This window comes from Thamnophis sirtalis, unplaced genomic scaffold (genome assembly GCF_051295495.1).
Source record: "Thamnophis sirtalis isolate CommonGarterSnake01/CBP01778 unplaced genomic scaffold, rThaSir2_p1.2 scaffold_1, whole genome shotgun sequence".
Lineage (NCBI taxonomy): Eukaryota > Metazoa > Chordata > Lepidosauria > Squamata > Natricidae > Thamnophis > Thamnophis sirtalis.
In genome coordinates, this window is record NW_028261381.1 from 7826763 (window position 1) to 7852651 (window position 25889).

The 25889-nt window shown below is 42.0% G+C and overlaps 1 protein-coding gene across 2 annotated transcripts in view; it reads right to left on the reverse strand.

Moving 5' to 3' along the window:
• The window catches only part of SPATS2L (spermatogenesis associated serine rich 2 like), a 54357-nt gene that overhangs the window by 11609 nt on the left and 16859 nt on the right, over positions 1-25889 (reverse strand). The window contains exons 2-7 of one of the 2 annotated variants that reach the window (XM_087707360.1): positions 15711-15783; positions 11777-11885; positions 11114-11163; positions 6892-7129; positions 5632-5817; positions 2512-2647 (exon numbers count right to left, since the gene is read on the reverse strand). In XM_087707360.1, the coding sequence (XP_087563486.1) occupies positions 2512-2647; positions 5632-5817; positions 6892-7129; positions 11114-11163; positions 11777-11885; positions 15711-15749 (758 nt within the window). In that variant the 5' untranslated portion in view covers positions 15750-15783. Of the gene's footprint in view, positions 1-2511; positions 2648-5631; positions 5818-6891; positions 7130-11113; positions 11164-11699; positions 11886-15710; positions 15784-25889 lie in introns of those variants that run through there. The other variant, XM_087707368.1, reaches the window with a different exon arrangement.

A 25889-nucleotide genomic window follows, 5' to 3' on the forward strand; every position in this document is an offset into this window, starting at 1 on the left:
ATAATATAAGAATAAAAATGTACCAGATTTTATAGTCTTCAGGTTGGATGATGTTGGAATATAGCGGGAAAAGTTTCTTAAATACTTAACAGAGCTAAGGATAACTTACTCCATTCAAGGGCTGTGGACAAGATGAAGGGAGAAGAATGGAGTTATAACTGCAAAAAGAGACATGGTCAAGGAATTTGGGGGGGTTCACCGACAAATGCGTGCTCAACAAAAGTGCACCGACGAAACCGTGGCAAGAAAACCGTGAGGTCGAAATCACACCGACGAATGGGTGCAGAAGCGCGCCGAAAACAGCGCGTCGACAAAAGCGCGCCTTCAGCAAACAACTAATAACAACCTAATAACCCTAACCCTGAACCTAACCCTAAACCTAACCCCGAACCTAACTCTGAACCTAACCCTAACCCTAACCCTGAACCTAACCCTAAACCTAACCCTGAACCTAACCCTTACCTTAACTTAAATCGCGCTTTTGTGCGTGCGGTTTTGTCAGAGTGTTGTTGTGGGCGAGTTTATGACGTCGCAGTTTTGTCGGTGCGGTTTTGTCGGTGCGCTTTTGTCGTGCACGCATTTGTCGTGTCACGATTTTGGGGCTGTGGGAAAGGCCATTAGAGCAGTGTTTTTTAACCACTGTGCCGCGGCACACTAGTGTGCCGTGACATAGTGTAAGGTGTGCCGTGGGAAAATTACTTTATATATAGTCAATATAGGCACAGAGTTAAATTTTTTTAACATTTTCTAATGGTGGTGTGCCTTGTGATTTTTTTCATGAAAAAAGTGTGCCTTTGCATAAAAAAGGTTGAAAAACACTGCATTAGAGAGCACTTAGAGAAGTTTGGAAATATGATGTTAATTTAATGCATAATAGTTGGCAATGAAAACGCTTCTCTTTTTCTTTTATCAGCCCAGAAAAAAAAATGTGGCCCAAGTAATTTGCTTTCAAAAACATAAATTTTGTATATTTTCAGCAGAATATACCTAATAAAGGACAAGGATTATTTGGGTGCTTGATGCAAATATATGTATGATTGCAGATCTAGAAAAATGATTAAAAACACTGTAGAATGAGTTATGAATATAAATGCTGCCTCGCTAGGAAAAAAAGAGCAAACCTTTTATTCAGCTAAGAATAAAGGATAGTTGTTGCATTATGCATTTTTGTGATGGTTTTGAATATAGCACTGTTCCATTATCATATCAACTCAATTCTATTGGCACAATGACTCAAGATTTGCATAGTAAACCTCATTCTAATTCTGGCTGCAAAAAGGAATTTTAATAGATTTAAACATGGGAAAATTATCCTAGCAAATGTAGTTCAATGTTCTTAAAGTTAGGAAGGTGCAAAATTCACTGTCTAATTCCTTAATTCCAACCTTCTTATTTTAATGAAATTGGGCCCCTACTAATAATCTCTCTCTCTCTCTCTCTCTCTCTCTCTCTCTCTCTCTCTCTCTCTCTCTCTCTCTCTCTCTCTCTCTCTCTCTCTCTCTCTCTCTCTCTCTCTCTCTCTCTCTCTCTCTCTCACACACACACACACACACACACACACACACACACACACAGCAGGGTGACAGCATGGCTCAGTATGGCAGGTTTTTGATTTTTCATGTTTTAAAAGCAAGCATTGCAGTTCTCAGCTCATAAAGACTGTAATGTTTACAGAATATTATATACAGTAAAACTGAGAGTTTTAATATTAAATGACACGTAAGGTTTCAAATATAACTATATACTGTTATATGTTACAGAATGGCTAGTACATAACACTAGACTGGAATAACGTACAGGCCTTTGATACTTCAATAGTTAAGTGCCTGTGACCATGAACACATTTCATTATGGTATTCCCTTTTGGGGTAAGCAATGTCATGCAGAGCACAGAAAGTAAGAAATAAACCAAAAGGGTAAATAATCGAAGAAGAGAGAAAGGATAAAATATGTCTAAATGTAGTCCACAGCAATGCCATTCACTACAACTCTCCATCTCTTTTTATGTGAAAGCATTCATGCTTCAATACCACATGCCTGGTTCCTGATTTTTGTGATAGTACACAAAATCTTAAGCTAGTGATGAAGTGCTCCACATAAGGAAAAAAACCAGGAAACACCAGATTAGGTAGCAGCTGTTCCATGGTCTTAAATATAGACCATTCCCACTTAGAATGAAGGTGCAGGAATAGCAATAGCAGTTAGACTTGTATACCGCTTCATAGGGCTTTCAGCCCACTCTAAGCGGTTAACAGAGTCAGCACATCGCCCCCACAGTCTGGGTCCTCATTTCACCCACCTCGGAAGGATGGAAGGCTGAGTCAACCTTGAGCCGGTGAGATTTGAACCGCTGAACTGCAGATAACAGTCAGCTGAAGTGGCCTGCAGTACTGCACCCTAACCACTGCACCACCTCAAATTGAGGGGGTCAATTGAAGCAGTGAAAAGTCTTCCTTATTGAATGAGAGCAGAATGGTATCTCTTGTAAAACAATTAAACCATTCTACTTACCAATTATGTAATTCAGAAAAAGCAGCTTTAATTTTCTTAACTGAATTATCCACCTCCTCTTTGACCATCATGCGGTATCGAGTCAGTGAAACAGTGCAGCGCTGAAGGTCTTTTACAGATTTCTCAATATTTAGACCTATAAGAAGAAACAGCCATCATCTTTAGAATGCTACATTTATATTTCAGTTTTTCTCCAGGAGCTTCCACCTTGCACTCCCTCCTCCAATTTTACCTCTACCGCAAGAACCCTGTGATTGGACCGAGAAAGAAAGATTGAACCAAAATCATCCAGAGAACTTTCATGTTGATAATGACTTCCCTGTTCTTCATTCAACACTTCAATCACTATCTGCGGGACTGCCTCCTGCCACATACCTCCCAACGACCCATAAGATCTCACAGGCTGGGCCTCCTTCGGGTACCGTCGAGCGGGCAATGCTGGTTGATGACCACTCAGGGGAGGGCTTTCTCTGTGGCTGCCCCGGCCCTGTGGAACGATCTGCCCGCTGAGATCCGGACCCTTCCCACTCTCTTGGCCTTCCGGAAAGCCACTAAAACCTGGCTGTTCCGGCAGGCCTGGGGCTGTTGACCTCAAAATACGGTCCAGCTCCATCTAAAACGGCGTGTACGGTGTGTTGTTTTAAATCTATCTTTTCTTTCCCTGTATTTTATTTTTTTGATTTTATTTCTGTATTTGTAAGCCACCCGGAGTCCTACGGGATTGGGCGGCATATAAATGTTATTAAATTCAAATTCAAAATTCAAATTCACTAGAACACATTGTTGCATCAACTGCTATTTCACTAACAAGCTTGATTTTTTTAAAAAAGATCAGATATCTATGAAGCAGTTATACAATACTCATTATAGATATATTTAAAAAGTTCTTTTGTAATTATACAGGGTATGTTTTATAAATACAACAATGCTAGAAAATAATTGAAAAAATAGAGAAAAGAATCTATGAAAAGTAGATTTTTAAAAATGTTTAAACACTACACAGAGTGTATCTCTAAATTATATTGGCAATTTATATGAGTTATATAGAAAGAATGTTCCGTGTGAACAAATGGACTTTTTATAGTATAGAAGAAAGTAGTTACTGTCCACCAGTACATTAGGTTTTCTCTTTCTTATAGTTTTTAAAAAATTGATTATTTGATGTAGCACCAATATTGCAAACCATAACATTTCAATTTTGTCACAAAAAGAAGTATTATAGCATGTTTCCCTTTTGCAATTGGATGTTGACACTTCAGAAGTAAAATTCCTTGCTTCTAGTTCAAAAAGATTAAATTTCTTCCTATTTTGCAATATTTTATTTGTGACTTAAAAATCGTGCTGAATATTCCAATATTTATTTTGCGTAAAACAAATTCACTACTCTTACATCACCCGGGGCTTTCATCTAATTTACTCCAGCAATGAATGAGTCTTCCTCTCATGCATGTTTGCCTGTACTTAGTCTCTGGGGGTTTTCCATCTGTCTTTCCTCTTTGCCCTTATCGGTCATTAATTTCATTTAACATTAACCTCATTCAGGTTATTCTTCTAATCTTCTGTGTAATTGAGAGAGACCAGGAAATTCTGGAGGTTAAGGACAAAGAGGCTACAAATATACCATCCTGATTTAACTTCCGCTGTTAGAAAGTGGTACAAAAGACAGAAGCCACAGGAGGAGTCTCATTATAATAATTATACAGGATCCAATCTGGGTCAGTTAGCGGGATCAGAGGTTTAGTCTTCCGAGCTTTTGGACTCGAGCTGGAGCCCATCCTCTGGGAACTTCTCTCTAGCAGAGTGTGTGCTTTGAGCTATTCTGTGCGTGCAACAAGTACTTCAGTGGTGGGTTTCAAAAATTGTTCGAACCTACTCTGTGGGTGTGGCCTCCTTTATGGGAGTGGCTTGCCGCCCATGTGACCGGATGGGAGTGGCTTGCCGCCCATGTGACCGGATATGAAGATGCCGACGACACTTGTCAGAACTACCTTAAATTACCTCACACACAGCACTGGCATGCATAAGAATAGGATGTAAACTTGTTTTTTAAAAGGCATCTTTGGTTTGCGTTAAAACAACTTCAACACACGCAAAGTTCTGATTGCACCACAGACGCAGTAGTCATCCTTACCTTTCTCAGAGGCACTGAGTTTTATAAATAGGAGCATGATAGTGTAGAATAATCATATCCAAGGACCAGTGGTGGGTTTCAAAACATTTTGGAGCCTCTTCTGTAGGTGTGGCCTGCTTTCCGGGTCCACTGGTGGAACCTCTTCTATAACCGGTTCGGTAGATTTGACGAACCGGTTCTACCGAATAGGTGCGAACTGGTAGGAACCCACCTCGGAAGTACTTACACAAGTACTTAGGGGGTGAGGGTTTGGCAGCACAAGGAAACAACAGCTAAGAATAGCCAATCATCAACATCTCAATCAACATCTAAAAAGCTACACACAACAGGCACAATCTAAACACAACACAGAGAATAGCCAAAGCACAAACTCTGCTAGAGAGAAGTTAGCAATAGCAATAGCAATAGCAGTTAGACTTATATACCGCTTCATAGGGCTTTCAGCCCTCTCTAAGCGGTTTACAGAGTCAGCATATTGCCCCCAACAATCCGGGTCCTCATTTTACCCACCTCGGAAGGATGGAAGGCTGAGTCAACCCTGAGCCGGTGAGATTTGAACCGCTGAACTGCAGAACTGCAGTCAGCTGAAGTAGCCTGCAGTGCTGCATTTAACCACTGCGCCACCTCGGCTCTCTGAGGATGAGTTCCAGCACAAGTCTGAAAACTCGGAAGATAAAACATCTCTGGTCCCGGTCACCAACCCAGATTGGATCCTGCAATATTATCCTGGGACATGTCTATTCATCTTCATTCATAATAATTATATTATAATATATAATAAAAGGATAAGGTGATTTTGCGACTCAAGGCAGACGCTTCCAGAGATGTTTGTCTATAAGTTAAGAAATACACTTACTTTCACAGGCTAGGCAAAATATAATTACATTCACTTCTGAAATGAATGGCGACGTTGCATTTTACAGTAATGTTAAGCTGGGGACAGTAATGAATCTTTTTATTCAGTCAAATTGAATCATCATTTGTGTTACCTCTTTTTTGGGCTGAATCTTCCGCTTTCATTTCAAGATGAGACGCAGGGACATTCTGTGATTTAATGGGGGTAGCTGGTACTTTTGATTTTCTACCAACATTACCCTGAAGTGGTGGAGGATATTGGAAAGGATCAGGAAGCTCTCTGCTATTTTGTTCTGGCTCTATGGATTCTTCTTTTTTGTCTAGAAAAACAAATAAAACAATATAAATGACATGCAAGAAAGACCAGACATAGTCTTGTGACAAGATGGGCTACAAATAAAAGTTAATAAATAATAATATTAATCTTGGACAATAAACAGGAATACCGAAATAAAGCAGAAATTATTTCAATAGGATTTATTTGCAGAACTGTCTTTTTCAGATTGCCTGAAGAGAGGGTTGCTATGCTTCAGGTGAAATCAATCAAGTTCTGTTATGAGACAAAAAAGGCATACCTTTTCAATAAAAGTTTAATTAAAACTTTTTAATTCCAGCAAGCAATATTATATTGCAACTACTTTGCTTTTAAGGACAAGTGACAAAAATGCAATGAAAATGGTACTAGAGGACAGAACAGCAGCAGCAGCCAATCATGTGGAGAAAAGGACATATTGTACCAGTGGTGGGATTCAGCCAGTTCGCACCTATTCAGGAGAACCGATTCTTAACTTTCTAAGAGGTTCAGAGAACCGATTGTTGGAAGAAATCTTCTTTTGGTTTTTTCCCACTTTACAAGGCTAATCCTGTAAGGAAGGCAGGAAGGAAACATTCTGATGTTGTTTCTAGCCTCATCTTTATTGCCCTGCTTACAGAAACTGCCTCTCCGGTTAACCCTTATTACATTGGAACAGCTAAGGCAAAGCGCCCATCGACCTGAGTAATGTTGAGTTGGCCACACCCACATGGTCACACGACCACTAAGCCCCACCTACCCACCTGGTCATTAGGACAGAGAACCGGTTGTTAAATTATTTGAATCCCACCACTGTATTGTACATGCCGAGACCGAGGAAGTGCTCTGCATTAGGAAGTACTATACAGAAAATAGTTAAGAAAACCACTTTTAATGAGACTAAGAAGAAGAAGAAGGAAGCAAAAGCTGTGAGACTAATTGTATAAGAGAGAATATGGGAGAAATTAGTTTAGCCCACATCTGAATGTCAACTCACATTTTCAAATCAAAATGCAAGTTGAAAGTAAAAACTTATATTAAAGTAACTTAAATCCCGGCTGGATGAGAATGGTGGAAATCAAGCTGATCTTAACATACAGACCTGCTATTTCTGGTCTTGCCTCTCTTCTGTTCTTGTATTCCCAGCTCCTTTCTTCCTGAGGATTTTTTGATTTTTCACTGGCATATTTGCCAGGGAAAGTATCTTTAGCACAGCCATTCAGCTGGCAGTCATTTACTTCTTGGGATTCCAGAGACACCTTTTCGGTTCCATCCTCCCTACCCTTTGTCTCTTTGTTACGGTGATGTTGCTTTGATTTGCTTCTTTTTCTTTTGCTGTTCTGCATTAAATAAGATTAGCAACGTTACTCCACAAAGGGTCGTGCTGCAATAGGAAAAACAAATCCACCCACATTTCTTCCTTTCAACTGCAAATTCTATTCAATGCACTAAATGTAATATTTATTATCAGAGCTCCGTTTCTTGAAATAAATATGAAGTAAGGGAAACAAGGTGATAAAATAATTGCAGTTACAACTGGGCACTGGATGTTTAAATAAAAATTATTTTTTTAAATAGCAATAGCAATAGCAGTTAGACTTATATACCGCTTCATAGGGCTCTCAGCCCTCTCTAAGCGGTTTACAGAGTCAGCATATTGTCCCCATCAACAATCCGGGTCCTCATTTTACCCACCTCAGAAGGATGGAAGGCTGAGTCAACCTTGAGCCGGTGAGATTTGAACCGCCGAACTGTAGATAACAGTCAGCTGAAGTGGCCTGCAGGACAGCACTCTAACCACTGCGCCACCTCGGCTCATATAGCCTATTTAACTCTCCTAAAATGATTTTTTAAATTTTTGTCTATTTTATTCAGTCACTGATACATAAAAGGAGAAATATCGGAAGAATATCATCTCCAGAATTATCTGTTAAGTTTTGCAACTGTTGGATTAATTGTAATAAGTCTCCATGCCACATAGTCTACTCAATAATCAAAGTGAAAATTGTATAAATAAAAGTGAGAAGCATTAGCTAAAATCTGTGAAAGTAATAGTTCAAGGTTCAAGGTTCAAGGTTCATTTTATTTATATGCTGCCCTATTCCCGGTGGGACTCAGGGCGGCGCACAAACCCAGAGGAGGGGAAGGAAAACACAAGAACTACAACAAAAAGTACAGGGAATTTAAAACAACCAACAGCCACACGATTTGAGAGGGGAAGGGAACTCATCGACCCCAGGCCTGCCGACACAGCCAGGTTTTAACGGCTTTTCGGAAGGCCTGGAGAGAGGTGAGGGTCCGAATCTCTGCGGGGAGCTCGTTCCAAAGGGCCGGAGCCGCCACAGAGAAGGCCCTCCCCCGGGTAGTAGCCAGATGACATTGGCTAGTAGACAGAACCCAGAGGAGGCCTAATCTGTGTGATCTAATGGGTTATATATGTATGCACAAGGATTTCTAAAGAGTATGGTGAAAGAAACTAAGATGGTAGCCACAATGGAGGAAACAAAGCTGTCCCTGCTTCTTATGTACAACAAGTGTAAAAAGTGGGTGGAATCCTATTATAATGCTTTAATTTTACTACACCTTGCATAGACTCTATGTCTATATGTATACCTCCATATAACAGCACTCCCCACACATACAAACAAGAGTGAGGAGCGCCACACTGGGTCCAGTTTAGTTTGGACCCAGTGTTCCAACTAAAGATACAGAAGGATCTTGACAAACTTGAACATTGGGTGCTATCCAATAAAATGAAATTCAATGGTGAAAAGAGTAAGGTTCTACATTTTGGCAAGAAAAATGAAATGCACAGGTACAGTAGAGGGGGTACCTTGCTCAACAGTAGTAACTGTGAGAGGGATCTTGGAGTCCTAGTGGACAACCATTTAAATATGAGCCAGCTGTGTGCAACAGCTGCCAAAAAAGCCAACACAATTGTAGGCTACATAAACCGAGGGATAGAATCAAGATGACGTGAAGTGTTAATACCACTTTATAATGCCTTGGTAAGGCCACACTTGGAATACTGCAGTTTTGGTCACCACGATGTAGAAAAGATGTGGAGACCCTAGAAAGAGTGCAGAGAAGAGCAATAGAGACAATTAGGGGACTGGAGACTAAAACATATGAAGAACGGTTGCAGGAACTGGGTATGTCTAGTTTAATGAAAAGAAGGACTAGGGGAGATATGATATCAGTGTTCCAATATCTCAGGGGTTGCCACAAAGAAGAGGGAGTCAAACTATTCTCCAAGGCACCTGAGGGTAGAACAAGAAGCAATGGGTGGAAACTAATCAAGGAGAGAAGCAACTTAGAACTGAAGAGAAATTTCCTGACAGTTAGAACAATTAATCAGTGGAACAGCTTGCTTCCAGAAGTTGTGAATGCCCCAACACTGGAAGTCTTTAAGAAGATATTAGTCATTTGTCTGAAACGGTATAGGGTTTCCTGCCTAGGCAGGGGGTTGGACTAGAAGACCTCCAAGGTCCCTTCCAACTCTGCTATTGTATTGTAGATTAATGTTTGAACTAGAGTTTAATGTTAGTATTAGTTTGGATAGAGCAAGATCATAACAACAAAAAAGAGATGGTTTCTTAGCATCAGGTGGGGTACATATGCCATAAAGAACATAGATATAGCTTTATTGGGCTGTTATCAACTTATCTTCATTAGTTGTGTGGTTTTATCTTGGTAGCCATCCCTATATAATTGCAATATGTGCTTATAACGCTTATTATGCCTACTGTAAATAAATATTTTTTAAATTATTCAAGGATTAATTAACAGAAAAGAACTGTTTATTTTTAAAAAAATAAATCTTCAAAGATTCAATAGGGCAGACTACTTCAATTGTTTTGATTTCCTGTCAAATTATCCAGGACACTCAGCAAGTACACAAATGGCAAGGAATAATTAAAACTAAATTGATTACGAAGCCTATTGATTATGAAGCCTCTTGTGTGCAGATGTGGAACTGTGCTCACTAAAAAACAAAACAACTGGTAAAAAACTATGGCAATAAATCAGTTGCTCAGATCTATCTATCATCTCTCCATCTCTCTCTCTCTCTCTCTCTCTCTCTCTCTCTCTCTCTCTCTCTCTCTCTCTCTCTCATCTATCTATCTATCTATCTATCTATCTATCTATCTATCTATCTATCTATCTATCTATCTATCTATCCATCCTTTGTGGGCACAACAGCTCGGTGGTTAAAGACTCTGAGCTTTCAGTTGGCAGCCTTGGTTCAAGTCCCAAGCACTGCATAAAAGGGTGAGCTTCCATTACTTGCCCCAGCTCCTGCCCACCTAGCAGTTCTAAAACAATCAAACACAAGTAGATAAATAGGTACTACTTCAGTGGGAGGGTAACAGCATTCTGTGTGCCACAGCATATAGTCATGCTGACCATATGACCACGGAAGCATCTTCAGACAACGCTAGCTCCCTCAGCTAAGAAACGGAGATGAGCACTGACTCACTGGACAGGGGAAACTATTAGCATTATGTTGTGGCCCAGCTGGAGCCATTGGAGCTGCCACCAGACTCCGACAGCGAGGGGCCCTATGAGTCGGCTCTGGAGGATGTGAAGGACCCTGGACAGGGTTCCAACTCCGAGCAGGGCGCAGACAGGCTGGTTGGCCACCAGGAGGCGCCTGAGCCTTGGACCAGTGGGGAGGAGACAAGGGAGTGTGATCCTGACGTCAGCAGTGAGTTGTTCCTGGATGCCCGGCACCGAAGAGCTAATAGGTGTCAGGAACAGTTGCGCAAGTACAGGAGGAATTGCACTCAGCTGGTGGTAATTAGGCTTCTCTCCAGACTATAAAAGGACTGCTTGTCTACACGCCCCTTTTGCAGAAGTCAACGCAGGAACTAATGTTGGAGAACATTATGGTGAGCTTAGCAGGCTGGATTGCTGCCACGGCTTATCTGTGCCGGTTTGCTGCTAAGGACCTGTCTGTCTGTTAATTAAATGCCGTAACTTATCTTTGGTTCGTAGTGTGCTTTGGTGTGGGACGAGGGGGGTCAGAACAGCCAATACCGTTATCCTGACTTTATTATTTTTACAAATAACTTAAGGCAGAAAACAGTTCAAACGCACCTTCCTAATCCTGTTTGCCCTACACCAGCAACCCATTGCGGCGAGTTGGGCTAACCGAGAATGAATGGCCCAAAGTCACCCAGGTGGCTTTCATGGCTAAGGAAGGACTTGAACACACGGATTCCCCATTTTCTACTGTAGTGCTTTAACCACTGGACCAAACTGGACCTCAAATTTATGCAGATATGAGTTTAAATAGTTAACTCCACTTTGGAATCCATTACCTTCTTTTTCCCAGTCATATTCCATTCTTTTAGAAATTGAAGTGCGCTACCTGAAGAGGAGGAATGATGAATATACAATAAGCAATAACAGTGGCTCAAAAGAGTTTCCCATCTTAAGAGTGCTACTGATGGTTTAATACTCTGGAAGGTGCCCAGATTTTTAAGAGCGGTCCTTGCAATTCTGAGATGCATCAAGAATGCTTCTCTACAGTTAAGAGACAGGTTTGGTTTCTTTGGCTGCCAGAGTTTGGTAGTATCTTATTCATTTCTCATTAAAATTATTTTTCCCTCCTAGTAACCCTTCAAATTTATCAGCAAAGTTGACTTAACTTTATGGCATTATTTCCCCCACCCCATCCCCCCCAAATATTCTTTCCTGGATTTTCTTGGGTCTTGGAGGTTACTATTAAGAAGATGAAAATTTGCTGATAATTTCTATATGGGGCTTTTTAGTGATGCTTATAAATCCCTTCCCAAGTGACAAAACAGGAAGAATAGTCTCCTTTCAAGAAAGGTGGAATATTGCCTTTTAATAGGACACATAGCAAAACAACTGGCAAAAGATTACGGCAACAAATCAGTTCACCTACGTAAAGAATGAAACGTTTGGCAATTAAATGCTTGTTTCTGAAGACTCAAGTGAAATGTGAAAAGCATACAGACCATCCGTAAAAGCTTGTACTGCCTTGTTTACATTGTTATCAAACTGCTGTAACACCAGCACTATCTCATGGTTGCTTTTGTTGGGAACGACGGAACGCACTGCGTTGATCTGCAAGGAAGAGCGAAAAATATAGTTTGAAACAAGGGCTACGAATGCAAAACAAATACAAATCGAAAGACAAACTTGTGCTGCATTTTTGTATTAACGAATTTGCAATGATCTTTCAGGCTTGCAATAGCCTATTTGTATAAAATAGGTCAGAATCTCTTAATGCTAGTGGTACAATTCAAAGAACATGCGAAAATGGGTTCCACTCCCCCTTTTTTTTTTTTGCTATATGTCTGATAAATCCCACATTGCAGTTAAGCTACAGCTGCTTCCCCCTTTCTTGGCAGCAACTTTTTCCTCTGCCCACCTGAAAATTAGTCCTGACATTTCCATTTATTTGCATCCTGCAATTGCTGGTTAAATTTTGACCAGCTTTTCAGACAATGGTACACAAGGGCAGCTGTTATATGCACTGCGCCAGCCTAGATAGGCTTTTGACATTTCAAATTTGATGAATACCATTTTCATGCTGTATATTTTCAACAAAACTAAATGTCCCACAAGCCCTGTTGTCTGCTTTCATCTGGCTATCCGACCGGTCCAACCATTATGCCTCTTCTAGGATAATACATGATATGCAGGATGGAAATTTTCAGAGATGTGCTTTCTATTTAGCCCAGGTCATTGCAGAAGTGGGCCTATACCACTGAGGTTGAGGTTTGTTTTATTTATATGCCGCCCTATTCCCAAAAGGGACTCAGGGCGGCGAACAACTCAAGTGGGAAAGGGAACACACAAATACAAGACAAGCATTTAAGATAGCCAACAACCACACCTGTCGAGAGGGGAAGGGAGCTCATTAACCCCAGGCCTGCCGACACAGCCAGGTTTTAACGGCTTTTCGGAAGGCCAGGAGAGAGGTGAGGGTCTGAATCTCCGCGGGGAGTTCTTTCCAAAGGGCCGGAGCTGCAACAGAGAAGGCCCTCCCCCGGGTCGTAGCCAGATGGCATTGGCTGGTAGACGGAACCCGGAGGAGGCCGACCCTGTGCGATCTAATGGGTGAAGATGGGCAAAGAACAGAGAATGATAGAAACGGTTCACCGACAAATGAACGCTTGACAAAAGCGCGCCGACAAAAGCGTGGTGAGAAAACAGCGAGGTCGAAATCGCGCCCACAGAAGCACGCCGATAAATGTGCGCCGACAAAAGCGCGCCATCAACAAACAACGCAAAAATAACGTAATAACCCTAACCCTAATCGCGCTTTTGTGGGCGCGCTTTTGTGGGCGCTCTTTTGTGGGAGCGCTTTTGACCTCGCGGTTTTGTCGCCACAGTTTTGTCGCCGCAGTTTTGTCGGGCGCGCATTTGACGGGTCACAGATAGAAACATCTCTGTCCCATACTTCGGACCCATTATGTAAGAGCTAAGTCTCTAGAAAGGATTCTGATGTTGGGGAAAGTGGAATGAAATATGACCAATAGCAAGATGGAAGGACACGGTTACAGTGGCAATAGGTGCAATATGGGAAAACCGGAAGGGCAAATCATTATAGAGAAAATCTATGTCAGGGATGTCAAACTCGTGGCCCGCAGGCCAGATGCCACCGCCACCCCCATTTTAGCAAAGCAGGAAAAGTTGTGATAGGACACATAACGACAACCTGATGACACGAGTTTGACACCTATTTGACATCTATATGGTAACTAAGAGTCAACACTGACTTTTGATGGCAGATAATCAATCAATCAATCTCAATCAATCAACTTGCCAATAAAAATATCCCACCAGCTACATGTATGACGTTGCTTAACTCACTTCCAACCATCACTATCCCTCCAAATGTTTTTTTAAAGTGTCACTGATTTGTGTTAAAAGGTGTGAGAGTTTAATAAAAGTTGGCTTTTGCCAATGAATGAATGAATGAATAAAATAAAACGTAAAAAAAAAAAGTTAGCTTTTGCTTCGCCTTAATTTTGGCGTTTTTAATTCTCTTAATTCTTTTTTTTTTTGTTTAATGGATGCAAAATTTTTGCTCCTCGTAAGCCTTAAAGAACCTCATGCATTAATTGATAACAAAATAAAACTGAGGATTTCAGTGGGTCTAATTTGCGTGTTACATTTATAGCTGCTGACGTTCAATGTTATGTCAACATTTTACAAGGATGCATGTATCCTGCCATCGCCTGCATCTAACCCACAAAGGAGAAGCAAACGCAATAGAGCATTATGAAGACAAGACAGGCAATTAATTAATTAATTAATTAATTAATTAATTAATTGGGAAAACTATCCTGGGAAAAAATGCAAGAAATTTTAGCTTTCAAAGTTAAAACATGCCCTAAAACAGTGTTTCTCAACCTTGGCAACTTGAAGATGTCCGGACTTCAACTCCCAGAATTCCCCAGCCAGCGAATGCTGGCTGGGGAATTCTGGGAGTTGAAGTCCGGACATCTTCAAGTTGCCAAGGTTGAGAAACACTGCCCTAAAAGAAAGTGGGCTTGACTTCTATGAAAATACAAGATAGATATAATTTTAATTAATTTAGGAGGAAGATGCTGAATGTAGGAATAATATTGATTATCTAAAACCATACAAGGTATTAAAATTGCATATCCAAAAAAGTCCTAATTACTGACAAAAAAAAAATCCTTCAGTAATGAGAGGACATATATTAACTGATATAATGTAGTGTTGGAATGCTGGACTGTGACAAGAAAACCCAGGTTCAAATTCCCAATCAAACATGAAACCCTGATGATGTTGCTGCAAGGACTAAATAATGAATGATACAAGGGGTTCCACCACAAAACCGCGTTCGACTAAACCACGCTCGACGAAACCGCATAGCTGACGTCATCAACAGCGCGACAACAGCGCGGAGACAGAAGCACGCTGTAAACGCTAAACCTAAAATTAACCCCTAAACCTAAACCTAACCCCCCTAAACCTAATCCTAAACCTAACCCTAACCCTTAACCTAACCCTAAAGCTAACCCTTACCTTAAGTTGAATCAGCTTGCTTTCAAAGCGCTATTTAAAGCGCCCTTCTTTCTCCGCGCTCGCTGTTGTCGTCCTGTTGATGACGTCAGCGACGCGGTTTAATCGGGCGCGGCTTAGTCGGGCGCGGTTTTGTCGTGCCACGGATACAAGGTACATCACTTTGAACTCATTAAAAGATAGATTGTGTATGTGTGCGCACGCATGTGTGCGTGTGTGCAATAGATAATATGATATTAAGATCAAGCACATATGCAAGTTAAGGTTTTCTTTTCATATTATCCAGGCAACCAGAGCCTGGAATTGAGTTCCACATACTGTATCAGTAGATAGAAACAACTGAGATTCATTCTTGTTATCAAGAAGTAGAATTGAAATGTCCTTGTCCGGACAACTAGCTTCAAGGACATCCACCAAGCAAGGGAATATTGACTAATTCCTTCGTCTTCTACGGAAAACTGGAGTGCACATTGTTGTTGTAATATAGTTGCAGAGCCACGCTGAATCACACAGGAGAAAACAAACTCCTAAAACTCCATAACATCCTGATAGTGCATAACATAACATCCTGAGATGTGCCCTACCAATGACGCCCAGGATTTGACCATATATAGACAGAACTTCCCTGAGCAGTAGATTAGAAATTGTACTTTTACAGGCTGTTTTTAAGCACATGCTATTGCTCCTCCTGCCTTTGTCCTATCTCAATAAAAGGGGCTCTCAGACCCCCAATCTGGGTCGCTTCATCCCGAGAAAGATCGTGTCTGTGTCTTTTCTCCACATTGGCCTCATGGGCAAACCACGGGAACGTCACACATTGTTTAAGGTTTGAATGGACTGATCTGTATAGCCTGTTGTGCTGCATGATGTGATCCTTTAAAATTGTACCTTTTCCTTGATGTTTGCTGGTGAGCTGATTTCTGCCATCTCCTACTTGAGTGCTGCAATAAACAGCTGCAAGCTGCAAAATAAAAATAAAAACACATACAGCAAGTTAGGCATACAGTAAGTAGGAATACTTTAATTTTTAATGTCCTTCCCATTCAAGAATAAGACTGCTAATGTTTTAAATAGACCCTAAATTTTCCTGCACTTTCAGTCATGCAGAAACGGCTCATTTGCTGATTTTCTATAAATCAAATTTCTATTAATAACACAGAAACAGAAAATGCCATCCCTCCCGGACTGATATTAAAAGGAAAATGAGACATTCTGGAGAATCAAACTGTTGAGACATTCTCTGTTCATCAAGAAATGTTTTTATTAAAGGGAAAAAAAATACTTTTTGAAGCTCAAACCTAAAAAAAAAAAAAAATTGCTACAATTCTTGCTTTAGGTTTACTATGGCAAGACCATACAGCCCTGGGCCTTAGTCTGGCCAAACAAAAGTTGTGTGTGAAGGGAGAGAAAAGAAGCAAAATTCAACACTACTAGGAGTAAAAGCAAATATCTGAAGTTGCAGAAGGGAGATTTCGTTTTAAAACTTCAGACCACACAAGTTCAGCATTGAAAGGATTATTTAAAGAGGAGGTAGCTATAAAATTCAAGGGTGAATTCGCTGGCTGGGGAATTCTGGGAGTTGAAGTCCGGACATCTTCAAGTTGCCAAGGTTGAGAAACACTGCTCTAGGCTGAACCACAGATTTGTCCTAAAGATCAGGAGAATAAAATGGGGTGCACAGTTTTTGCACTATTTGGCTCAGCTGTTCTGGCAGAAGCAAAGAGATTAAAAGTACGGCGACAAAAGTTCCTCAAGTGTTGGGCTGTTTAAAAAAAAAAAATACTTCCACTGCACATTGTTATCTTTTAAACCTGTAAATGTGTAAACAATCTAATGCTTGCAGCAATAACGGGAACACTAGAGATTCTTTCCTCTGATGCTGCTGACGCTGCGGGAAGTAGTTTATTTTGCCAATTGCTGGAGCACCAAAAAGTCAAGGTAAAAAGAATCAAAATAGATGCAGCTAATATAGCTGGCTCAGGAATGTTGGGAGTTAAAAGTCCAAACATCTTCAAGCTGCCAAGGTTGAGAAGCATTGCCCCACACTAACCTAGGGCCTAGATCAGTGATAGTGAACCTTTTTGGCACCGAGTGTCCGAATTGGAGCATGCCCATCAGTGGTGGGTTTCAAATTTTTTTAGAACCTCTTCTGTAGGTGTGGCCTGTTTTGTGGGAGTGGCTTGCCAGCCATGTGACTGGGTGGGAGTGGCTTGCCAGCCATGTGACCGGGTGGGAGTGGCTTGCCAGCCATGTGACCGGGTGGGAGTGGCTTGCTGGCCATGTGACTGGGTGAGCATGGCCAACTTGTAAAATGTGGTGAAACACACTTAACAACGCTCTTGCTTAGCAACCAAAATGTTGGCTCAGAAACTCTGGCATTTGAAGCACACAAGTCTTAAAGCTGTCAAGTTACAAGACCCTTGCACTCCTAACCCTTTAGAAAAGAAACCCCAGGGGTGTTCAAACTTGACAGCTTTAAGACTTGTGGACTTCAACTCCCAGAATTCCTCCTCTCGCTCTTCATCTTGATGATGTGGGGACGGGCGGGGGGAGGGAGCTGGAACCGGTTCTAAACGGCACTGGAGATTTGTGGAACCTCTTCTATAGAAGAGGTTAGAACTGGCAGGAACCCACCAGCTCAAAGACCAGCTGGCCTGTGCACATACACGTGTTGGCCACCTGGTCTTCTGGTTTCCAGCGCGCACATGCACACCGGGCAGCTGGTCTTTGTGCATGTCAGAGTGCCAGAAGCCCAAAGAACCAGATGGCCAGCGTGCGTATTCACATTGGCCAGCTAGTCTTCGGGTTTACCGCACTCTGGCATGCATGAAGATCAGCTGGCGGCATTCAGGTGCAACCTGGAAACCAAAAGAGCAGCTGGCGATGATGCACATGCCCGCAGAGAGGGCTCTGTGTGTCACCTCTGGCACATGTACCATAGGTTTGCTGTTCTGACCCCCTCGTCCTACACCAAAGCACGCCGAGACAAAGATACTGCAAGGATTTATTGACACACAGACAGGACCTTGGCAGCAAGCCAGCGGAGTCCAAGCCTTGGCAGCAAGCCAGCACAGACAAGACGTTGGCAGCAATCCAGCACAGACTAACCTTGGCAGCAATCCAGCCTGCCAAGCTAGCCACGAAAAGTTCTCCAACTTTAGTGAATACGTTGACTCCTGCAAAAGGACGTGTGCACAATCATTCCTTTTATAGTCTTGAGAGGAGCCTAATGACCACCAGCTGAGTGCAATTATCTCCTCTAATTGCACAACTGTTCCTTATGCCTATCAGCTCTTCGGTGCCGGGCATCCAGGAACAACTCCTTTGGCTCCTCCCTACTGCTCCAATGCATGATGTCCGGATCACATTCCCTTGTCTCCTCCCCACTGGTCCAAAGCTCAGGTGCCTCCTGGTGGCCAACCAGCTTCTCTGCGCCCTGCTTGGAGTCAGAACCCTGTCCAGGGTCCTCCACATCCTCCAGAGCCGACTCATAGGGCCCCTCGCTGTCGGAGTCTGGTGGCAGCTCCAACGGCTCCTGCTGGGCCACAACAGTTTGCCATCATGGGCCTAGATATAGAGCCAGGTCTTAAGGACTCATTTTTTAAAAAGGGAGGGGGGAGGAAACCATCTAACTTTCAGGTTTAGCTCGCAGTACAAAGAAGAACAGCAGGATGGACAGTGATATGCAAATTGGTTCTCTGAAGAGAAGCACTTGCCGTGGCACTATTGATGCCACCAGCTTATGATCTGGGGCCAGAGATATTTTGGAGAATTTCAATTGCAAGGGCTAAAGTCCCAGAACCCGTTGCTTCTCTTTAGAGAGTCAAGCCAACATTTGTTTAATTAAAAGGAAGTCAGACTATCATGCTGCGTTCTGCTTTCTGTTAACCATAATGCGCCATCACTGAGGGTATGTCTCTATCTCTGTTGCCAGTATTTTTTTTCCTCTCTCTTTCAAACAGAAATGAAAAAAAACCAAACATGGGAAGTTCTACAAGCTGCCACTTTATGCATTTTCAGCTTGCCAGGCAGCTGAGTCACTCCCAAAGAATCCTTGCTGGGGCTGACAATTGTCTGTCAAATTCCTACTTTGCCTTAGCTGCATTTAACCATTTGTAAAAAACCGAAAGTTGATTCCAGATTATGAATGTAGCGCCAGATTGTAAAGTATTCTCTTTCTTTCCCCATTGGCTCCTTATTGCAATCAATACAGTGTTATAATTTCATTCATACATGCATTCCTTCATGCATTCCTGCACATAGGCAAAATATAATATTTATCTACTAAAACATTCAGGAGTCAACATTAAAATACACCCTATATTTTACCTATATTTTTATAAGGGCTGAATCTTAGCACTACTGTAGTGTTCCCGAACCTCTATGGCCGTGATAGCGAACCTATGGCACTTGTGCCACAGGGGGCTCACGGAGCCATTTGTCAGGGCACGCGAGGCGTTGCCCTATCAGTTGGCCAGTGCGCATGCGCGGTCTGGCCAGCTGACTTCGGCCTTCTTTTGAAGCCATTTTTCGCCTTCCAGAGGCTTCCCTGAAGCCTCCAAAGTGTGAAAAACTGGCCCTAAGGGCAAACCGGAAATTCAGGAATGATGGCTTCCGGTTTATCCATAGGGCAATTTTCGACGTCCGGAGCCTTCAGGAGGCTTCTCTGAAGGCTCCGAAGGTCAAAAACCAGCCCTACGGACAAACCAGAAATCGCCATTCCTGAACTTCTGGGTTCCCTGTAGGTCCGTTTTTCGCCCCTCGGAGCCTTCATGAAAGCCTCCTGAAGGCTCCGGAGGGCGTTGGGGGGGCACAGGGAGGCTGCTTTTGCCCTCCCAAGCCTCTTAGAAAGCCTCTGGAGCCTGGGGAAGGTGAAAAAACCGCGGCAAAATTTCTGTCCTGTCCAGAAACCTTGCTTCATTACATTATCAGACGCAACTGCTGAAAAACAGGTACTTTAAAAATATGCTTGTACGAGAAAAAATGAGTTTGCAACTGAAGCACAAGAAATGATAGAAAGCTATCAAAAGGAAGCTCCTATGTAAAGGGATATATATATATTCTGACCCCCCTCATCCTACTCCAAAGCACGCATAACTGATCCTTACACCTATTAGCTCTCCGTTGTGAGGCATCCAGGACCAACTCCCTTGTCTCCTCCCCACTGCTCCAATGCATGACGTCAGGATCACACTCCCTTGTCTCCTCCCCACTGGTCCAAGGCTCCTGGTGGTCAACCAGCCTCTCTGCGCCCTGCTCGGAGTCGGAACCCTGTCCAGGATCCTCCACATCCTCCAGAGCCGACTCATAGGGCTCCTCGCTGTCGGAGTCTGGTGGCAGCTCCAACGGCTCCTGCTGGGTCACAACATACATACATACATACATACATACATACATACATACATACATACATACATACACACGCATACACACACACACACACACACACACACATGGGGATTACATGTCATGAGTTTTTAAACAGATTGATGAAATGATTATCCTAGGGATAATACTGAAGGTTTTCATTTGTAATAAATAAAAACTGCCTGATGATTTCAGCCGCCATTGTCCAATGGAATTCTATCCTGTATACTGTATTTACTTCTGCATATATGTTCTGCTTTCACTTTTTTATTTTATTTTATACAGCAGAGATTATGTGCCATCTAATGAGAGATAGAGATAAATAATAAAAAACAGTTTTGTTTTCATCATATGTGTGTGTGTGTGATACCCTATCTATCTATCTATCTATCTATCTATCTATCTATCTATCTATCTATCTATCTATCTATCTATCATCTATCTATCTATCTATCTATCTATCTATCTATCTATCTATCTATCTATCTTTCTATCTATCCATCCATCCATCCATCCATCCATCCATCCATCCATCATATAGCTATCTCACACATATGCATGTGCATAAATAGATAATGTTTTACACATACAGATACACACACACAAATTCTATTAGCAGCAATAGACATGTTTTACTCAAAGTTATATAAATACTGCTCTAAAATAATTTTTGGCTTTAGGAACTAATTACTAAACCCTTCCAAATCTTTTGCTTGATCTAATTTATTTGCTATTCATCTGAACAGCTGGCATATTTCTGTCTTCCCTAAAACAGGAAGACGTAAGTGCCAAATACAACAATTTTCTTTATCACAAGCATATATGAAAAAATGAAATCACTGTAGGAAAAAAGCATTCACTTTCCACCTCATTAAAAGGCCACGGATACAATGGTGGAACTAATAGATAAACCAAGTCAACAAAGAAAATGCAGAGACAGACAGAGGGTTAGTAGGGTAGATGTAAAAAATTACCCAAACTGGTTGCTTGGCAGCAGTTAATAGGTAAATGAAATCTGATGTGTGTTCATGACTACATTTGGCTGAGTCCAAAAGAATGCTTCCAAAAGAAATGATCATGGCAGACATTTTTGTATTGCTGTGAATCAAGCAAAGCTAATCCTAGGACACAAGGCATCCCATCTAGAAATCTGTAAGAGAATTCAAAGCACTCTTCACTTAGCTCTACATTTACAGGTTCGCCTGGTGCGCCAGTTGCGGCCCTACCTGAATCGGGAGGCTCTCACGACAGTCACTCGAGCCCTTGTGATCTCTAAGCTGGAATACTGCAATGTGCTCTACATGGGGCTGCCCTTGAAGAGCACCCGGAGACTTCAGCTAGTACAGAACGCGGCCGCGCGAGTGATTGTGGGCGCACCTCGGTTCGCCCACATAACACCTATCCTCCGCGAGCTGCGCTGGCTGCCTGTGGATCTCCGGGTGCAATTCAAGGTCTTACTTACCACCCATAAAGCGCTCCATGGTAGTGGATCTGACTATCTGAGAGACCACCTCCTGCCAATAACCTCCCTGCGTCCCATCAGATCGCATAGAGCGGGCCTCCTCCGTATTCCATCCGCCAGTCAGTGCCGACTGGCGACCACCCGGCGGAGAGCCTTCTCAGTTGTTGCTCCGACGCTATGGAACAATCTCCCCGTGGAGATTCGTACCCTGACCACAGTCCAGGCCTTCCGTACAGCCCTCAAGATCTGGCTAGCCCGTCAGGCCTGGGGATAAATTTTCTTGCCCCTCCCGAATGCTGAGTGAATGTTGTGTTTTAGTACCTTTTAGTTATCTCACATTTTTTTTCTGTATTTTGTCTTTCACTCCCCTTCCCTTACTATTGTAAGCCGCCCTGAGTCCCCTCAGGGAAAAGGGCGGCCTATAAATGCTAAATAAAAAATAAATCTATTTTTTGGAAGTGGACAACAGAAAGCTGGACTTGTCGGTTGTAGTCCTGCAAATCATTCTAGCTGGTGTCCAAAAACAAGTTAACTTAGTTAAGAACATTTTTCTTTGCAAGCCTTTTAAAACCTTTGTTGTCTTAACCCTCTTTGATAATTTTTAACCCCCGTTGTCTTATTTCTGCTTCCAATTTTTACTAGTAGGTTTCCTTAGATCTTTATCAAACGGATGTTTTATTCACTCATATTTTACTTTGCAATTTAATTTTATAGCTTCATTGTAAGCATGTGTTAGAAATCAGTAAGCATTATGCTGGTTTTTGTTTTTAAAAAACAGGATTATTATGCCTTCATAAGTGAAAAATTTCCTTTTCGAGGAAACCATTAGATTTGAATATCACTAATTCAGTCCATCAATATTCTGCAAAATGAAATATATTACCAGAATTGTAAGACAGATCTAATCTGTCAGGGTTCAGATGGAGAAAAACAGGTTCAGACTCAAGAATGGCTGTTGATGAGTTTGAATGATTTCAAGACTCCTCCAGGAGCAGAACCCAGAACAATCTGGGAGTCCTCCTGGAATCATGGCTGTGGCCATGAGAACTTTTGCACAGCTTCAGTTGCTGCACCTGTTCTGCAGCCCTACCTGGAACAGGAAGAAGTGGGTTATCTCCATTGTGTTGGAAATGTGGAAGAAAGGAGGGCACATTCTATCATATTTGGTGGTCCTGTACTGAGGCCACGAAATATTGGAAAAGGATTAAAAAATGGTTAAAAGAGGTTACCGGGGCAAACATTGAATGGAGACCTGAGAACCTGTTACTAAGCATCAAACCAGATAACATAAGCAGTTCAATATGGCACTTGAGCCTGCATATAATTGTGGCTGCAAGAATAACCTATGCACAATCTTGGAAATCCACCACTATACCGTCGGAAGATGCTATAATTAAATATATCTACGAATGTGCAGAAATGGACAGAATGACGGGCTGGCTGAGAGACAAAGGAGAAACAGAACATTATCTTAGCTGGAACCTATGGTATATGTGGGCGACTAGGAGAACAGCAGGGACTTAAAATGGGGAAAGTTAACGTAGGTACCGTAATAGATCCCTGAATCTTGCAATGAGAAGATGTGGCTTAGAGACCTAATAATGAGGAAAGAAAGAAAAAATTGGGCTGTGAATGACTGTCACCGTGGGGGGGGGAGGGGGGTTGTATGTTTAAAACGGCATTTGTATCTGTATGTTTTACTCTATATTGTTATGTATGATTTGTCTTGCTTATGTCGTTGTATTTATGTTGTTGTATTTTTCTTCTTGTTTTTTAAAGGTAATAATGTTTAATAAAAATTATATTTAAAAAAAAAAAGAACAGGAAGAAGTGAAGATGGTCAGTCATATTGTTTGTCAGTCTGTGTGCAATGCATCTGGCCTGTGGGCTGCCATTTTGACACCCCTGATGTAGAAGCATGCACATTCATAAACTAATGCGCTCTACATGGGGCTGCCCCTGAAGAGTGTTCGAAGACTGCAGTTGGTCCAGAATGCAGCCGCGCGAGCGATTTTGGGTGTACCTAGATACACCCACGTTACACCTATCCTCCGCGAGCTGCACTGGCTCCCCATTGGTCTCCGGACGCGCTTCAAGGTGCTAGTCGTTACTTTTAAAGCCCTACATGGTTTAGGACCTGGCTACCTGAGAGACCGCCTCCTGCCATTTACCTCCCAGAGACCAATAAGATCACACAGATTGGGCCTCCTCCGGGTGCCATCGGCCGGTCAATGTCGGTTGGCGGCTACCCGGGGGAGGGCCTTCTCTGTAGCTGCTCCGGCCCTATGGAACGATCTTCCCGTAGAGATCCGGACCCTTACTACCGGTCTTCCGTAAAGCTACTAAGACCTGGCTGTTCCGGCAGGCCTGGGGCTGTTGATCAGTATCCAGCCCCACTTTAATCAGTATGCACGGTGCGAAATTTTAATAATTATATTCTTATTTTAATTTTTATATGTGTCCCTTTGTCTTGTCTGTAAGCCGCCCAGAGTCCCAAGGGAGTGGGCGGCATACAAATGTCAATAAATCTAAATCAAATCTAAATCACTTAACAAACATCTCAATTAGCAACAAATATGGGGCCCAATTGTGGTCATTGAGGACTACCTATATTGCAGGGCATAGTATAAAACAGTGTTTCTCAACCTTGGCAACTTGAAGACGTCTGGACTTCAACACCCAGAATTCCCCAGCCAGCATTCGCTGGCTGTGGAATTTTGGGAGTTGAAGTCCAGACGTCTTCAAGTTGCCAAGGTTGAGAAACACTGGTATAAAATACATAAAATTTGCATACGTGTGTATGTGAATTTGCATAAGCAGCATAGATGTCATTGCACTGTATTGTACAATAACATAGAGCTTTATTCTCCATATCCATCATCGGGCCTCTCAAATTTTTCAGTGTCAATCAGAAGGAATGAAGTTAATGCTATTTAACAATGCACTGGAAAGTTACAACGTAAATGTACTGCAATTGACAAGGTGATTCCTGTAGAGGAACTTGCCAGAACTCAATCACAATCTGGGTCTACATGCAGTAGCAGAAAGCATCTATTAGAAATTGAAAACTAACATGTACTTTCAAATATGTCATTTTACTAAATGGCACGTATCAAAAGGCTATTTTAAGGTTGTTTATATCGCACAAAGAACAACCCACAAAATTATAGGCATTGCAGTGCAAAGTATTACGTGGACACAGCAGTGGTTTTCCACCAAAATGTTTTGCATTAAAACTTCTCTAACATTCGCAGGATTTCAAAAAAAATAGCTTCAATGTTCTCAGTTTTACACTGATTTTTCTAATGGTATGTTGGACAGCAGATTTCAAATCGCCAAAAATATTTACACTATGCTTTCAAATATTGCTTCATTCTTTAAAATGTGTGACAAATGACTTAAGATTCTATCTTTTATTTATTGTTTCTGAAGCTTCACGGCAACTTATCGAGCCGAGGTGGCGCAGTGGTTAAATGCAGCACTGCAGGCTACTTCAACTGACTGCAGTTCTGCAGTTCGGCTGTTCAAATCTCACCGGCTCAGGGTTGACTCAGCCTTCCATCCTTCCGGGGTGGGTAAAATGAGGACCCGGATTGTTGTTGGGTGCAATATGCTGACTCTGTAAACCGCGTAGAGAGGGCTGAAAGCCCTATGAAGCGGTATATAAGTCTAACTGCTATTGCTATTGCTGTATGGGGTTGCAGATATTTTGAACTAAACAAAAGTATTTATTATTCCATGCTTGCTATCAAATAACAGTTTTGTGAGATTAGCACAAAGCTAAATCTCCAAAGTTCCACTGATCAAAGCTCCAGTTTTTAAAATGTGTGTTTATTGACTTGTTATATTTTTAGGGCTATAAGATGCACTTCCCGCCAAGAGTGGGTGGAAATGTCTGTGCATAGCAATAGCAATAGCAGTTAGACTTATATACCACTTCATAGGGCTTTCAGCCCTCTCTAAGCGGTTTACAGAGTCAGCATATCGCCCCCAAAATTTCCACAGCTAAACAAGACAGTTACCTCAGTTTTGCCCCATTTTACAACTTTCCTTGCCACAATTGTTAAGTGAATCACTGTAGTTGTTAAGTTAGTAATACAGTTGTTAAATGAATCTTGCTTCCCCATTGACTTTGGTTGTCAGAGGCCACAAAAGTTTATCACATGGCTTGGGACACTGCAACCATCATAAAGGCAATTGCCAAGGGTCTGAATTTCGATCGCATGACCACAGGGATG